Source organism: Pelodiscus sinensis, chromosome 5 (assembly GCF_049634645.1).
Source record: "Pelodiscus sinensis isolate JC-2024 chromosome 5, ASM4963464v1, whole genome shotgun sequence".
NCBI classification, from domain to species: Eukaryota; Metazoa; Chordata; order Testudines; family Trionychidae; genus Pelodiscus; species Pelodiscus sinensis.
In genome coordinates, this window is record NC_134715.1 from 118822938 (window position 1) to 118841602 (window position 18665).

The window sequence follows — 18665 nt, forward strand, 5'->3', positions numbered from 1 at the left end:
CAGAAACCCCAAGCAGGTGTCTCTATCCCACAGCTCACAATCTAGGTGAATGTAGGTGCACCAGGTGAATAAATAGACGAATGACAGGTAGGTTAGTGGAATAGTAACAGTTCCCATTCGCTTCTCTATCCGGGGACCGAGGCATTCCTCGGTCTGGGCTTTAAGGCTTCCCAAGCTTGTGGTAAGCTTATGCTGAAGAGTTACCTCCACATCAAGTGTTTGGGTGAAGATAACCAGAACGATAAGTGCCAAATTTGGAAGAGCTTTTGTCCACGGATACTTAGACAGCAGAGGCTTAGAATTCTCCTCCTGAAGGCCATCCTTTGAACCCAGTTGGATCCAGGGCCAGCCAGCACCACATCCTTAGTGCAGTGTGCTCCAGTGCTATTTAGGGACCGTCATCTCCATGGACCAGTCGTAGGAATGATAGATGCAAGTCTGTATCCCTGGTGCCGAAAGGAAGAAAAGAGACTGACCCTCCAATTGTCAGAGGAAGCAATTGACCTTTCAACACCAATCACAGGTGTCATGGCTCTTTTCCCCACTCTGGCATGATAAATGCAGAAGTGGGGGCCAGCAAGTGTACCCCAAAGCCTTATCTACCAGGCTTTGGTATAAAACTTCCCCCCAAGATCTTAAAAACCTAGATCTTGGGAATAAAACTTCCGCTCCCACCACCCAAATGTTGATAAAGAAATCAGGGGAAAGATCATTTGGGAAATCTTACCCCTAAAATAAAAATCAAGGCACACAATTAACCACTGCCAGGTTAATAAAAAGAAAAGAAAGAACTTTTATTATTACAACAATATTTCTGTTGCAACCATAATGACTAGATAGGGAGGTAACAAAATATACTCATGGAGAAACTCCTAGAACTTAGTTACAAAGAAAAGCCAAAACATCTTTTACACCGTGCCAGATCTCAGATCCCATACCCAATCCTTAAAACAATAAAACCTAACGAAACTGCCTAAACTTTACCCTAGTTACAGAAAATGAAGAATGGTGTCTTGGAGAGAGAGAGAGAGACATGCTTGTCCCTCTCTGTAATTGCAGAGAGCTCCCTCAGAGAGAGACAAAAGGGAGAAAAGAAAAAAAGCCAAATTCCTTTGTCCCAGTTTGAAAAATCCCACCTACATTCCTATTGGTCACTCCACCTGGCTAGGTGTAGTTAACCCCTTAATCCCCAGGCTGCTGGCTAACCCTCATAATCATGACAACAGGTATGGTCTGAGAAACTGGTGCCTGGCGGCACATCAACTCCAGCCCCACGAAAGGACCAATTGAGTCCACCCTTCCATCACTCCCTGGACTGTCATAACTGGCACATTTAGCTGCTTTCGACCCCAGAGACCTTTGAGGTGGCCCTGGAATTGATTCGACAATTCCCATTACCATGCAGCTTGCCATCCCCAGAGAGTACTTCTCTGTTGCACACACAAACCATGATGAGACCATGTCTTACAGTATCCAGAGTCCTCCTGCTCTGCAGTGCTTAATTGGTCATCAGCCTCAGAGACAGATTCTGATGCGGACTCCTGCTGTTTACATACGTCCAGCAGTAGGAGGTCGAGGTCCATGTGTCACCATAAACACCCACTGAGGCAGTGGCACCCAGCTGGGAATCCCTAGTGGTCATTCTGGGTACTTTGGGCCTATTCAAAGTCCCACGCCAAGACTGACCTTGGTAGCCCTGGCACCAGAGTTCACGCAACTTTCCCAGGTTCCCATGGTGTTCACTCCTCAGGCTGCGGCAGCAGACTCCTTGGTCCAGTATGTGTTGGTACCACTTTTGGGACCAATAGCAGGTATAAATTTAGTTTCTACCCCAATACCTCTTCCATTGCTGATAACCTTGGTGCAGGCAGTAACTGCACTGATGATAGTCATGACTCCAGAGACCGCTCCCCCAGTGGAGGTGACTACTGCTCTGATGGTCATTCAGGCATTATCATCAATGTTTGCTCCAGCACCGGCACTGATACCGGTGGCCACCACAGCACTGGCACCTGTGACTGCCATGGCACCAGGAGTTGTCTATTCATCTGTGCCAACATTAGGTGCCCCCTTTTTACTACCTAGGGTCACAATTTTGGTGTTCCACCTGGCACTGTATATGCCTCCTGCAGTGTATACCTTTGGAACACAGGAGGTATGTCTAGACTACATGGCTCCGTCGACAGAGCCATGTAAACTAGTTTACCCAGCATAGGCAAAGAAGCGGGGATTTAAATAATCCCCTCTTCATTAAAATAAACATGGCCGCTGTGCTGTGTCAACAATCAGCTGATCCAGCACAGTGCAGCAGTCTAGATGCGGATCTGTTGGTTGGGGAAGCCTTTGCCGACCGATCCTGTAAACCAGGCTATGTCTAGACCACATCTCTCTTTCGACAGAGGGATGTAAATTAGACACTTCGAAATTGCAAATGAAGCGGTGATTTAAATATCCCATGCTTCATTTGCATAATTGCACCATTTTGAAAGTAAAACAGCAATCTAGATGCAATTCTTTCGAAAACGGCAGGCTTTTTCGAAAGATCCTGTAAACCTCATTTGTTGAGGAGTACAGGATCTTTCGAAAACGGCAGGCTTTTTCAAAAGAACCATGTCTAGGCTGTAGTTTTAATATCGAAATGGCGCTTTTTCGAAAGAACACCATGATGCGATTATGAAAATGAAGAGCAGGATATTTAAATCCCCACTTCATTTGCAATTTCGAAGTGTCTAATTTACATCCCTCTGTCGAAAGGGGGATGTAGTCTAGACACAGCCACAGTGCCAAGAAACTCACCATCTCAACCACAACATGATCCTATGGGAGTAGAGGGCAGTGATTCAGCACTTAACCCCTCCTCTCCAAATGAGTCGGTGGAAAATTCTTCTATTGCTCTAGCCCTCGAGGACAGCAGAATGCTGCAACAGTTGTTGCCCAAGGTAGCCCAGAATTGGGGCATACTCACAAAGGAGGGTCACTGAGGAGACGGACCCAGTTGTAGAAATCCTATCCTCCTCAGGTCCCTTCTGTGTAGTTCTCCCCATTTTCAACACTATTTTCAACATGACCAGGTCTCTCTAGCAGATCCTTTGTCCCCCACAGCAAAATGAAATGAGGTGCTATTTTGTACTCTCTAAGGGGTATGAACATTTGGATGCCCACCCACCACCAGACTTGTTAGTAGTCGATGCTGCTAACCAAAGAGAGCACCGGGGAATCCAGGCACCATCCTCAAAAAACCAAGGGTGCAAAAAACGAAATTTGTTTGGAAGGAAAATTTATTCTACTGGGGACCTGCAGCTTAGAATATCAATACTTGTGCAGTGCTCTCCAAATTCACACCTATCTGTAGGATCACTGCACTCCTTCATTGCACCTACAGATAGCAATGAAGGAGTATGGGTTTTACACTTGATGTTTCCTAATACCGAAGGCCCAGGGAGGTCTCAGATGCATTCTTGATCTGAGGGAACTGAACATATTTATAACCAAGTCTGAATTCTGTATGGATTCTCTTGCCTCGATAATCCCATCTCTAGATCTGGCAGACTTGTATGCCATCCTCGGCCTAAAAGACATGTACTTCCATATAGTCATTGTCCCTTCCCACAGGAAGTACTTCAGATTTGTACTGAATAGAGCTCACTATCAATTGACTGTTCTACCTTTTGGCCTGTCATCAGCCCCCTGGGTATTCAAGAAATGCATGTCCATAGTGGCACATTCCTCCAGAAGAATCACATATAAGTATTTCTGAATGTGTACAAGTGGCTGGTCAAAGGCTGTTCCAGTCTTCAGGTAGAGGCTCAAATCAGACATTTGAGAACCTGGGACTGCTCGTAAATGAGGCAAATCCCACTTTGACCCCAGTTCAAAGAATAGAGTTTATAAGGGCCATCCTAAGCTCTGTTAAAACAAGAATGCCTCTATCAAAGTCCAGATTTCAGGCTCTGGTGGACATAATCTAGAACATTTCCCAGTTTCTGACCACTACAGCAAGGAACTGCCTTATGTATATACCTGCCTGCACCTATGTGGTTCAGTACTCAGGCTGTTAGAAATATGATTAGCATCAGTGTAGAAACCAGCCTATCACAACACAGGCATAAAGCTGGGACCCTGCTGGGACCAGTCCTCAACTCGCTACGTTTGTGGGTGGACGCCATGAACAAGGGGCCTGGTGTCTCCTTTCTCCCCTCTCAGCCATCTTACTAGTGATGGACGCTTCCAACCTAGGTTGGGAAGCCAATCTACGGGGCCAGTGGTCTCAGGCTGATCTGGCCCTACACATCAACAGCATAGAACTGAGGGCAGCATGCTTAACGTGTCGAAGCAAAAGACTTCTCTGTGTTTAGGCGACTAACCAAACAGCTTTATTGATCAATAAGGCACAAAGTGAGCCAAACGTGACCCCAGCAGAGGCGGGCCCCATAAAGCTGCTAATACAAATCAATCCTAGTACTTTATACTCTTAACCAAACAAGTCTGACGTCAGGGCATCCAATTACAGAAATCATCAATTAAACTCAAAAGAGGAGACTGTTATCAGCAAGAAGAAACAAGTAGTAGGGAGTAAGAGCTTCAGCTCAAAACAACGCAATTAACGCATTCCAATAGCTCATCCTTCTGGCCTTTCTCACATTGGTGAAGGAGAGTTCACTCTCTAGCGTACATGAAGAAGCAAGAAACTTAAATGGCTTCTGTTATATGAAGTGGCTTCTAGCTAAATATGAAATGGCTTCCACACGTCAGACCTTTATTACGTATCTAGCACAGCTTTGTCTATTAGTAATGACAGACTTAAGACTTAATTAGGTACTCTGACGGAGTGATGGGGGGTGTGTGTGTAAAGACTGAACCATTTATCCTTAAGGTTCTTTGAATTCCGTATTACTATTTGTTAAATCATGATAGATAATTTTTAAATTTAAAAAAAAGTACACCTTACACAATGATGAATGTTGTGAGATAGCATGTTGTGTTCTTGGAGCAAAGGTGAGAAATCCTCTTTGTTTCTCTGAACAATTGTCACAGTTTGTGAATTAAATTACTTTGAGCTGCAATTAGGTTTTACAGTATATTGTTTTAAATGTGGAGTTAATCATTTAATAGTGCCATTTCATTTAGAAGAATTCCAAGTGGCTTTCAAATTACTGTTTGTACATAGGAATAATGTCACTCGGAAAAACAGACTCCTCTGCTGTGGAACACAGTAACCGTATATAGCAGTATTACAGGATAGGAAGTGAAATGTAATAGCCATCTGCAACTATAAGGTGAATTTAGATAATAACCCAAATTGGCATTAACCAAGAACACCAGAGATGAGAACATAACAGTTGCAAAAATGCTTTTGCATCGTTAATAATAACAAATAATTATTTCTGTTGTACCTCCACCAGCATGAATTCCTTAGCATTATTTTATATTGTCTGCATACATAATCAAAGAGATCAGTTATCACCAATTCCTGTAGCGCATGGATTTTTCTTGCAGATGTACTCAGCAGGCTTGACTCTGCTCAGGTCAACAGCCAAGATGGTAATGCACAGTAAAACCAGTCAATATGCTTATTCCTGGTTAATCCTCACTGCAGTGGTCTCCAACCTTTTTACATGCAAGATCACTTTTTAAAATGTTCGGGCAAACCAGGATCTACCCCATCCCTTCCCCAAGGCCACCCTCTCCAAACCTTTCTGCAGACTGCCCGTTGCTAATGGAAACTCACCATGAATTACATAATTACACCCAAGTCATTTTGCTGGTGCTGCAGCTGGGGGGAGAGAGTTTTAATTTAAATTATTAAACGGATTAAGTATGTTAACTTTCTCGCATTAGTTTATCAAACTTAATGTTTTACTTTATTTAAAATTATGTCCAACACAAAATGTTTCCATTTTTTTTTTTCTTTATGGCAGATGTGGGGAACCTTTTTTGGGTTGGGGCTACTGACTCTCAGAATAATCAGTTGGGGACCACACAAGTGAGAAGCAAAAAACTCCCAGAACTCCCAACTCTCACTGATGTGCCCCCAACTGACACAGCTCACTTTTCTGGCTCTCCAGCCTCTGTGAGGTGAGGGAGAAGGGACAGGGAAGACTGAGATTCAGGGCTTTCCATAGGCCAGATTTATTTTTCTGGGGTTCCAGAGTTAGTGGATTTTGTGGACCTCCTCTGAGGTGGGAACAAAAATGAGGGGCTTAGTGTGCAGGACAGCACTGCCATTGAGTGGGATAGGGATGCAGGATCTGGGTGGGAGGTGGAGAGCAGGAGGGGGTGAGGATAGTAGGGTCTGGAAGGGAGTTTGGTGGTGGTAGAGGGTATGGGAATGAGAGGGAGTGTCGGGGTACTTGTTGTTGGCCTCCGTCGGTCAGTGTTGACCATGGATGACGTATCCTAGTTCTCGTCTTGGTTCGTGTCGAATTATCTGGGAAAATAACACAGAAAAGGTGAAAGGGTAAGAATGCAGCCAAATACAGTAAAACGTGTTATCCAGCATGCTCAGAGATTAGGGTGTTCTGGTTATCTGAGGGTCCCATCAACCTAGGAAAAACCAATGGACAATAATAGTAAAACTCAAGTTTTTAATATTGGTAGTTTTGTAGTGTGAGGCAGTTGGTCTCACATTTCTGTTTTGAGTTAGATGATTAGTACTTCTTAAATAAAAAATTAAGCCAGTCGTGGTAAACCAAGCTAGGCCTGTACGCATGAAGATGTGACTGGGGGCAATGACAGTTAACAAAGTTTTCTGGTTAACAGGGTGCCGGATAACAAAGGTTTCACTGTAGCTAATTGGGGAGGGAGGTAAAGAAGTGGGGAGTAGAGGGAAGTGCAGCTTCTGCAAAGTAAAACTTTATTTTCCCTCTGTTCCAGCCTCTCTCACCTTTTTTTGAAAGGCAAAAAACCCCTGCCTCTAAATACAAAATGTGATAACATTGTGAAAAATCAGAATTGGAGCAAAATATTTTAGTTAAGAACTGTTCAGTACTAATTGTTAAAAATATTTTATCCATGAAACTTGCTTTGAGATTTTTTTTTATTTATTTTTTTTTAATTATCTTAGATCCGAGAGACTGGTGAACGGCCTAGTAATGAGGAGATCTTACGGTTCTCTAAATTGTTTGAAGATGAACTTACACTGGACAATCTTACTAGGCCTCAACTGGTAGCTCTCTGTAAACTGTTGGAACTTCAGTCAATGGGGACAAATAATTTTCTGCGCTTCCAGTTGATCATGAGGCTGAGATCCATGAAAGCAGATGACAAAGTAAGTCACTTGAAACATGATTTGATGAAAAATAAATGCTTATCTGTTCCAATGCTGTAGTTAAGCTTGACAAGTATATTTTTATTTTTTATACTTTTGATTAATATTATCCATTTTATTTTAAAGCTTTTTAAACATTTTTGTGGATTTTAAATATCACAGTGGTGGGAAATTATGGAGGAGAGAGTCATTTAATGACTGATTGTTGAGATTCAAAAAGTAATTAAGTGAAAAATAAAATGTCTGCATCATGTCAAATCAAACTTTAATAAGTCCTAATCCATATATTTCTCATTTTTCCTATCTGTAATTTTTTTAAATTATTATTGAGGGAAATATTTTTTCATTGGTTTGTGTATATGGTCAAATTGATGTTTACTAACATTTATGGATAAAAATCTAACTTAGGCATATATTTGTTTTTGTCTGTTTTACTAGTACTAATTGTAGACTTCAGCAAAAAGGTTGAAGCCTTAAAATTAGGCGAGTTTCCTCAAACGATCTAGTTTGTGTCTTCTGCTAACCACTTGTGCTCATCTTTCTCGCTATGTGCTTTACCATGACTGGCAATCTCTCTGATCAGGAGTGTTAGAACTGAAATGTTTCATGTTAATATGAATATATTAGGTATGATTACATCAACAGAACTGTTTTGGAGAAGCTTGCATAGTGCATACTTGCACAGACAGCATTGTTAATTGAACAAAGTTCCAAAGTCCAGTAGCTTTAATTGGTTCTGAAAAGCCACTCATATTTGAGGAAAAGTCCTGTTTATGAAGGACTTCTAGAGATAGATAAATACAAGTGAAAAATACAATAGTTTTCTGGTTAATAAAGTCACTGATGCAGGTAGTACATCTCTGAATTTATCTCCTGTAACCACAGCTCATTAACTCACCTCTCAAGTTCTTAAAATCTGTCAGTTACGGATCCATGGACATAAAGTGGTAAACATGGACTTGATAGGACTATCCATTTGACAAGTTTAGCTATATGTACATTAGCACTAGGTTATTTCCTTTATATCCACCATACCATTTCACTCTTTCGATTTATATATGTTTCCCCACAGATCTCTACTTGTAACTACCATTAATGACAATATAAATAGCTCAATTAGAATGAAAGGGAAAATATTTTTATAAGTGCAAATTTAATGGTATAGAATTGATTTAAAATATTTACCAACTCTATATCTCCCACCCAAACCCATGAAGTTCTGAAACTTAACTCTGCTTGAACCATACCACATAATAATGTCCAACTCTTGTTCCAAACATTGTGGCTATCTATTTTTTTTTTATCACAGCAGCCCTTAGTGATTGTTTTAAACATCTAGGTAATGTGCTTACTATTCTGTTACATTTTTACACATGAGATGTTTATTTTTTATTGTTTATAGCTGATTGCGGAGGAAGGAGTTGACAGTCTTACTGTTAAAGAACTGCAGGCAGCATGTAGAGCAAGAGGTATGAGAGCTCTTGGCGTAACAGAAGAACGACTAAAGGAACAACTTAAACAGGTATATATCCAGTAAGATTGCTTCAATATGGTAGTAATAATAGTACATAGTAGTACTGTACTGTGTAAGTATATTATATAAACAAACAACATGGGTATTGTCCTTTTCTGAATCTGTTACTGTTTTCTGAGTTATAAATTAATATACATTAATCAGACTCAAATTATGGATCTTTCATAAATTGTGACTTTGATCTCAAAGGAAAACAGTTATTTTATCTCTTTAGTTTAAGAGAATGCTACTCCTCTGGCATTTATTGTATATAGTGGCTTTCATCTAAAGATCACAGTTCTTTTTGGGAGAAATTAGTAACTGGTAAGAATTAAATATAATACCCATGCGTGTTGTTTTATATTGTATCTGGAAAATAAGTGGTAACTTTCAATTTACTGCATAATTCCTATTGTTCTCTGTGATAAAATATAACTATATATATATATATATATATCTATTGAATTACAGTGGCTAGATCTGCACCTGAACCAAGAAATCCCCACTTCATTGCTTATTTTATCCAGAGCTATGTATCTTCCGGATACACTTTCACCAGCTGATCAGCTTAAAACTACACTCCAGACACTACCAGAGATTGTGGTATGTATTGCTCTGTATCACCACTACAGTACACTGTCTTTCGGTGAGAACTAGTTTATTTAAAAATAGGCTCTGTGTGTGTGTGTACATACACACAGCAATTACATTGTTTTTAGTGTTAAGTGTTAGTTTTGTATTTCTCCTGTGTAAAAAGTGTAGCTACTATAATTTACTTGAATGGTATATTTATTTGCTTATCTGGAAGACTGGCTGATCAAAATCAGCAAGTGTTTGAAAATTTTGTGCGTGCTACTACGTGTCAGAATGAATAGGCAGGAGTTGGAAGACTTATTGTTCATAGTCCTGAGGAAAGCCTAACTGTCTTTAACAGGTCGCTCTGAGGCACTTTGAAAACACATAGAGAAAATTGGCATGTATTAAAGACTGAGGAAAGAATGAACCTTAAATCAAATGTGTCCTGCTTCACATTGATCTTTAATCCCATAGGCATGGCAGGCCAAAAAATAAAATAAAATAAAAAAAAGTTCAAGCTTGGAGTATTATGTCTCAGTATGAGGTAAAGAACATACTGAGCAAGGTAAAGATCTTAAGATATGTAGCCTGTGAGGCTCTACTGCCATGTTAAAGATGGCTACAGTGAGGATGGCTGCTGTCTGTTGCACACATTGTGACTCTCTGGCTCTTGCAGGCTGCTGTGCAACATGCAGTTGGTCAAAGTATACATTTCTCTGTCTGCAAATTCGAGTTTGAGTTGAAAATAAATAAAAGGCAGCCTGGCTGTATTATGCTTTTTTCTTCCATTAAGAGTAACATATTGGGTGAGCCTAACCAAAATATCTCTGATGTCCAAAGACCGTAAGTAAGCAGGAGAAACTAAAAGTTTACTGTTCTGCTTTGTAGAGAGGAAGGGATCTGAACAAATCTTCATTAGTAAAAACTGTTTAAGAGTATGCTGTATCTGAAATCTTGCATTAAAAATTAGTTATGGAAGATCAGCATGGTTCTCAAAACACAAATTTCTCTTTGGACTTTGAAATCATCATCACTGGCACAGTTATAATTAAGCTTTCTGACATATCTCGAGAGTAACTTTTTCTCACAGATTGCTTGACACAAAGATTTAATGTTCACCTTATTTGGAGAATTTGGCTCCTTTCTACATTTTCAAATATTAATTTCAGTTAGAACACAAAGTGCACAGTGCTCATTTTTTATTTATTATTTATTACAAATACTTGGAACTATAAAAAAACAAAAGGAACAGTATTTTTCAGTTCACCTAATAAAATTATGTGCAATCTCTTGACCATAAAAGTTGAACTTAAAATTGTAGAATTTTAAAAAGGCATTCAAAAATAAATCTATGCATGTAAGAGAGCAGTATTATTGCTCAGAATTTCAGTATGAAACCGGAAAAAAGCCTGTTGAGAGTCTTTGGGTTAAGATTAGCAGCAAGATTAACAGGGGTGATGTCATGGTGGGTGTCTGCTATAATCTATCACAACAGGAGGCTGAGGTAAACAAGGCTTTCTTTGGACAGTGAACAGATGTTTCTAGATCACAGGCTCTAGTTCTTATGGGGAATTTAAATCACCCTGGTCTGGCATCTGCTGGGAGAGCGATACAACAGTACACAGACCATTCAGGAAGTTTTTGGAGAATAGTGAGAGAAATTTCCAAGTGCAAGTGCTGGAGGAACCAATTGGGCGTCATGCTCCTCTTCTCCTGCTGTTCACAAACAGGAAAGAATTTGTAGGGGAAGTAGAAGCAGGTGGCAACCTGAGCAGCGGTGACCATGTGATGGTTGAGTTCAGGATCCTGATTAAAAAGAAGAAAGGAGAGCAGCAGAATATGGTCCTTGGACTTCAGAAAAGCAGACTTTGACTCCCTCAGGAAACTGATAGGCAGGCTATATGAGAAGGAAAGGAGTCCAGAAGAGCTGGCTCTATTTTAAAGAAGCCTTCTTGAGGATGCAGGGCCAAACGATTCCAATGTGCAGAAAGAATATCAAATATGGTAGGTGACCAGCTTGGCTTAACCTCACTGAAGATTTCTGTGTTAAATACAAAAAAGACCTGGAAACTTGGACAGATGACTAGAAAGGAGTATAAAAATATTGCTTGAGCATGTAAGGGTGTAATCAGGAAGGCCAAAGCATAATTGGAGTTGCAGCTAGCAAGGGATGTGAAACATAATAAAAAGGGTTTTTACGGGTACGTTAGCAACAAAAAGGTCAGGCAAAATGTGAGACCCTTACAGAATGGAGAAGGCAACCTCGTTACAGATGATATCATAGAATACTAGGACTGGAAGGGACCTCAAGAGGTCATCTAGTCCAGTCCCCTGCCCACATAGCAGGACCAAATACTGTCTAGACCAGGCATGTCCAAAGTCCGGCCTGCGGGCCAATTGCGGCCCGTGTTCCGGTTTAATACGGCCCCACAGGTAATTTGGCAATATCTATCTTTTATGGCCCCCAACAAATCCATATGTATTGAGATGAATACATTGTAAAATCTCAGTTAATGTCAGTTGGTCTAAATCAGTTATAAATATATTTGGACACAACATGTATACTCGGTGTTATGTTCCAGTTCATATTTTTTGAACTTAAAAGTTGACAGACAACCTTTATTACCAATAATATGTAATGTACTTTACAATGTTCCTGACATATATTTCAGCTTCCTAGATTTTTTTTTCATCTGGCCTTCAGATATGAAAGGCAGAGTGATTTAACACCTGTTTAGATTTGTCATCCATGTGACGAAATGAAAAGTATGCCGTTTGCAATAAACTTTACATAAAATAGTTAATTTGCATTTAATTTTAATGGTTCAAAGAATGTCAGGCAAAATGGTCGGCCCTCACTCATGTTCACTTCATAAAATCTGGCCCTCTTTGAAAAAAGTTTGGACGCCCCTGGTCTAGACCATCCCTGATAGACATTTATCTAACCTACTCTTAAATATCTCCAGAGATGGAGATTCCACAACCTCCCTGGGCAATTTATTCCAGTGTTTAACCACCTTGACAGTTAAGAACTTTTTCCTAATGTCCAACCTAAACCTCCCTTGCTGCAGTTTAAGCCTATTGCTTCTTGTTCTATCCACGGAGGCCAAGATGTGAACAGGTTTTCTCCCTCCTCCTTATGACACCCTTTTAGATACCTGAAAACGGCTATTATATCACCCCTCAGTCTTCTCTTTTCTAAACTAAACAAACCCAGTTCTTTCAGCCTTCCTTCATAGGTCATGTATTCTAGACCTTTAATCATTCTTGTTGTTCTTCTTTGGACCCTTTCCAATTTCTCCACATCTTTCTTGAAACGCGGTGCCCAGAACTGGACACAATATTCCAACTGAGGCCTAACCAGCACAGAGGAAGTACTCAATGCTCTTTTGCCTCGATTTTCTCAGACAAGGTCAGCTCTCAGACTCCTGCACCAGCTAGCACAGTATGGGAAGGTAGTGAGCAACCCTCAGTAGTGAAAGAATAGGTTAAGGACTATTTGGAAAAATTGGACATGCACAGATCCATGGGGCTGGATCTAATGCATCAGATGGTGCTGAGAGAGTTGGCTAATGTGATTGTAGTTCCCCAGATTTTCCACTGGTCAGCCGTACCTTCATTTAATCCGTTTTCTGTATGGTTAATTGAGAAGCAATCCTATTCCAAGTTCCTCCTATTTTTCTGGCTCATCTTGGTTCAGTCTTTTTTAACATTCACTCAGTTATGTCAGTTTTGAGGACTATACTTATACTTGCTTTGGTGATTCTCATTTTTGTTTGTTTTATGAGAAGCAATCCTATTTATTCCACATACATCCCATTTCCCTGAATAACCAAACCCTCATGTTATTTTAAGTTATGGTACGAGAGAGCTGTATACCAAATGTGATGGTCCTAGCTCTTACCGCTTAGGAGGAATTCTTAATCAAACAGACAGACAAACTCTCTAAAATATATAGTAGATTATAAATGTTCTTCCTCATCCTTCTGATGTTGCTTTTGACTTGGATTGTAAGCGCTGCATCTTCCTGTGTGTATAGTTCACTATTTTGGGAGCTGTTACTGGGATAAAAGTTAACTTAAAAATATGATCTGCCAAACATGTCTGTTTTTAAGGAAAGGTTTTTCAAAACTTGCTTAAAGTTTTGTTCTGAAAGATTCATATAGGGAACAGGAGAAAGGAATGACTTGTATAGCTGCTTAGTGATCTTAGACAATAAAAAGTTTTAACAATATTGAAGTAAACAAGTTATGAAAGTTTTTCAAGATAAACAGAATTCTCTTTGATATAATTTAGAGTATTTTTTTGTTTGACAGTGTGTTCAAGACTGTTGAAGACATCTTAACTACATAATTCAAAATGTAGTAGTTTGTTCATGTTGTCTTTGCAATCTGTTTAGGCCAAAGAGGCTCAAGTCAAAGCAGCAGAAGTTGAGGGTGAAAAAATAGACAATAAAGCTAAGCTGGAAGCAACACTTCAGGAAGAAGCAGCCATTAGAAAAGAAAATCAAGAAAAAGAGATGGAAAGAATGTCTGAAGCTGCTGAGAGAGCCAAAGAAATCCTTCAGGCTGCAGCAACAGTAAGTGCAACTTCCCACTGTCAGAAAATAAGTGCATAAATAGCATGAATGTGCCCATTGTGGACTTTTTGGATTTATAGTGCATCTACTCCTGGGTTTTGTGTCTAATCAAAAAGCCTTCAAAATGCACATTTGGAAGATGTGGTGAATCCTACACGTGGGAGAGTGCTGTCAAAGAAATATAGAGAACAATCCTGAAATGCAGGGGATTGACTAGATGATCTAAAATGTCATTTCCACCTGTTCTGTTTGATTCTGTTATAGGAAGCCAACAGAAAATACTTTTTGGTTTCTTTAAAGATTTTCCGAATTTTTCTAATCTAAAACATTCTTTGCAATTAGATTTGCTAATATTTAACATTCAAAAAATTTGAATATACGTGATATAAACTATTAGGCTTACTTGTTTGTGGAAATCGTTCTTCTTCAATCAAGCCTTATCTTTAAAAGGCATAATTTTATTCATATTTTTATGAAATATGCTTCGACATGCTAATGGAAATTGATCAGTTTGTAACAGACAGAAATATTCTTGTAGGTTTTGTAGTGTCTTGGAAATAAGGATGTAAAATCTCATTTAATTTGCTAATCCAGTGTTTCCCAATTTTTTTTGACCACGGAACCCTTTCAAACTCAGAAAAATTTCAAGGAACCCCCTAGCCAGGGATTAAGTTTGTCGAGCAAAAAAAAAAAATAAAAAATAAAACCCCACACCCAAACGCACACAGACAGCCAGTACACCACAATTGGTGGTAATAAGATGCTAAATACGGTCATGAGATCACCATTCATTTAAATTCAACATATTGAATATAACACCATTAATTTATATTCAACAAAAATCATATTAAATATGTACAAAAAATAAAACTATCAAATATTAATTATATTCATAGTTTTCAATGTGAAGAGTGGTTTTTCTTCTTTTCTTGGTAAATTCTTTTTATATTTGGTTTAATACTAGAAAGTTGGATTCGCATATCTGGCGCAGCATTCAGTCGATTTCTGTATTTCGTTTTCTTTGCTGCATAGTTCGAGAACCCAGTTTCGCACAAGTATGTACTGGCAAAGGGTAACAGCTGACGAATTGCGCATCTTGATAAAGATGAATATTCTTGAGTTTGACATAAGTCACTCCAAAATGTAATCAGAGAAACTTCTTTACATTTTTGTATTAATTGGCCATCTGAAGCGATTTCAATTAGGTTTTCATAATCTTGTGTAGAAAAACTGACTGGCTTTTCTGTTAAACTTAATGGATTTCGAATCCAGTTATTGTTGTCATTGATGTTTGGAAAATACTTAATGATGTTCGTGTATAAATCGCAGAGATGATCTGCAATGTCACTGCGAATATCTTCATCAAGTTTGTATCCATTTTCTTCAAGGACATCATTCAGAGTTGGTAAACAATCCAAATCATTTCGTCCTACAGATGAGATCCAAAACTGTAGCTTCCGTGACAATGACAAAATTTTGTCTTTCGCATTAAAAATATTTACATTCTTTCCTTGCAGCGACAGATTTACTTCATTTAGTTTTGTAAAGATGTCTGCAAGATACGCAACTCTAGATAACCACAAAAAGTCTGTTAAACGATCAGACAGTTGGAATTTGTGATCCATCAGATTTGCAGAGAGCTCATGACACAATTCAAATAATCTAACCAGCACTTTTCCTCGTGATAGCCACCTGACTTCTGTATGTAGAAGCAGGGCTGTGTGCTGACTACCCATATCTTCACACATAATTTTGAACAGTCTTGATTGTAATGGTCGAGTTTTTATATAATTAATAATCTGTACTGCTTCGTCCCACACGTTTTTAAGAGAGGGAGAAATATTCTTAACTACCAGAGTGTGTCTGTGGAGAATGCAGTGACTGCTGGTGCACTTTGGTGCTACATTTTTTATTCGTGTTACAGCGCCAGCCACTGTTCCTACCATTGCTTTGGCACCATCACTGCACACATCAACACATTTTTCCCAGCTTATTTGATGTGTTTTCATAAAGTTATTGATACAATTGAATATATTCTCACCAGTTGTATTGGTTTGCAAAAATTCACATAAAAGTAAGTCTTCAATAGAACTATTAAAATCATAACGGACAAATACAAGCAGAACTGCAAGACCTGCAACGTCAGTGGACTCGTCTAATTGTAATGCATATGCATCACATAAATGCAGCCGAAAAATAAGCTCCTTCTCGATGTCAGCAGCAAGATCGTGAATACGACGTGTGATAGTATTGTTTGATAGTGGCACAGCCTCAACTTTTTTTACTAGACTCCTGATCCACATACACATCACAATATCTTTTGCACGTGGTTTTATGAGTGATTCCCCAATAGTGTGTGCTTCTTCGGCGAGCGATATATGATAGCTTACTTTGTAAGATGCCTCTGTTGCATTTTCATTATCAGATCTGGCAATTTTTGACATAAAGAGTTTACTTTTTTCAAGCGATTTAGTTTTTTTAAGCAAAAGCTTGATGTCTTTATCTTTGTATTCTGGATGATTTGTTTCAAAATGTCTTCGCAATTTAGCAGGTACTAAACAACTATTAGATAATATTTTGTTGCACACTACACACTGGGCACCTGGAGCATCTTCATTTCCATTGCTTGTGAATCCAAATGCCAAATAGTCCTCACAATACATGCGTTTCTTATTAGTCAGCTGAAATTTTTCATAATTAACTTGAGCTGCCTCAGTATTTTCCTTGCTGGTTTCAGTAAAAATATTGGAGTTTGAAGTACTCACTTTTCTCTTTAAAGTTCCTTCTTTTAACCAACGATCCATGGGGAATTTTGATATTAGATTGAATTCTTAAACTTAGTCACACACAGGAGCCACGTGTCCTCACAGTGTGTATGGGGATTTGTTCCGATCCTCACGGTGAGTAGGAGTTCCAGTGTTCCACTCACTGATAGTACTCTTCCCCCCCACACACACACACATGCTGCCTTTACCAAGGGACCTAGCAGCAGCAACAGCTGCTTGTCCCGCTTCTGCCCGATCAACCCAAGATCCCTCTCCCACATCCCCTGCTGCCACTCTGCTTTTTTGGCTGGGCTGGAGGGCCCCATCCCGCGGGGGACGTGGGAGATGTCTGAAAGGGGAGCGGGGAAGGAGCCAGCGTCTTTGTGCGCTGGGCTCCTCTGTCTCTTTATGGGCGGGGGGAGGGGAGCACCATTTGGGAAACACTGTGCTAATCAGTTAAACATTACGTTTAAGTGATTATTAGATGAAAGGGAGATTGTGCAGGTTGGAGTGGCTCCTCCCTTACCACAGGCAGGGGCTGTTCCAGTCTGGCCAGAGCAGCCCCTGCCTGCAGCCCCCACCTCTGCGGACCAGGGCTGCTTTGGCTGGGCTGGAGGGCCCCATCCGCAATGGGTCCTGTGGGGCTGAAAGAATCCCCTGCCTCTGTGGTGGGCAGGAGCTGCTCCAGACACTCCTCCTCCGTGGGTGATGCTTACTGGTTAACTTGTTAATCTTTCACATCCCTGCTTGTAACCTGTATCTAATTAAGCAGATAATTCTGAAAACCGAAAAACATAATGCAGGTTTGTATTAATCAGTGCCTTTGTTAATGTGGTTTTGAAATTCAGAAAGAGGTGGATTCTGCAGTGGACCTTGAAGCAGCTGCCGAACATGTAAAGAAAAGCCAGATAGCTGTGGAGACTGAACAGGAATTGACTAGTGTGGATTTGACAAAGCATACAGAGACCTTGATAGATACAGCACCAGTGTTAGAAGGCATTAAGGTAATTTTTTAGTATCAAAGACCGGTTTTATGATACAGTACAAAAATATCACTGTCTTTAGAGACAAATGAATTTCCTCAACACAGTTCAGTGATTTGAGGAAAATAGTAGACCTCTGCACTTCCACTTTTAATGTTACTAATTGTTTGTATAACACCCTTGGGCATTATGTGGCATTTTGCTAAACAGATAACAATTGGTCAAGATGAAAGGAAAACATTCTTGGGGTGTCCATTTCATCATTTAGCTACTTAATAGAAGATTTGAATAGCTGAAGGGTAATGTTATAAAATGGGGAATGTATAGGGCTTAGATGATAGTTCACTGTCCCCAAGCAAGCACAGTATTTATACATGAATATAAGTACTTTGCTGGATCTTGGGTTTAAAATACATATACAGGATGAACCTCTCTAGTTCGGCACTCTCTGGTCTGCCAGCATCTGTGGTCTGGCATGACTTTTAGTTAGCTGGATATCCATTTATTATGGATGTGGCCAAGTTTCCTGCAATCCCATAAAGTCTATTTACAGCCTACAGTCCTGGCTTTCAGAGTTCTATGCTGCTGTTTAGCTCTGATTTACCCCTAAATCTCTTCTAAGAGACTAGTGAGCAGCTGAAGTGCTGATAATGCTGCTAGACAATATTGACCACCTGTGATTCGTCAAGTTCTCTGATTTGGCACAGGTCAGGTCCCAGGTGTCTAGGATTAGAGAGTTTCAACCTGTACTATGTTAAGAGAAGAATTTTACAAGCTTCGCAAAACCCAGACTGTTTTGTGGAGGAAACTCAATACAGAGAGGAAGGAACCATCTCAATCATGAGTAGCAATACTGTATGTTTTGTTGCATTATTGTAATCTGAATTTATTGAAAATATACTATAAAAGGTTTTTTTGGATTCTATCTGTCACCTATTTTGTGATCTTGAAAACTGACATACTAGGATACTGATTCATACAC

General features: G+C 39.7%; 1 protein-coding gene across 2 annotated transcripts in view; it reads left to right on the forward strand.

Annotated features, from left to right (window-relative positions):
* The window catches only part of LETM1 (leucine zipper and EF-hand containing transmembrane protein 1), a 61866-nt gene that overhangs the window by 19525 nt on the left and 23676 nt on the right, over window positions 1-18665 (forward strand). For both annotated transcript variants that reach the window (XM_075930895.1, XM_006134732.3), the window contains exons 6-10: window positions 7064-7267; window positions 8670-8789; window positions 9252-9383; window positions 13756-13935; window positions 17549-17704. In XM_075930895.1, the coding sequence (XP_075787010.1) occupies window positions 7064-7267; window positions 8670-8789; window positions 9252-9383; window positions 13756-13935; window positions 17549-17704 (792 nt within the window). The remainder of the gene's footprint in view (window positions 1-7063; window positions 7268-8669; window positions 8790-9251; window positions 9384-13755; window positions 13936-17548; window positions 17705-18665) is intronic.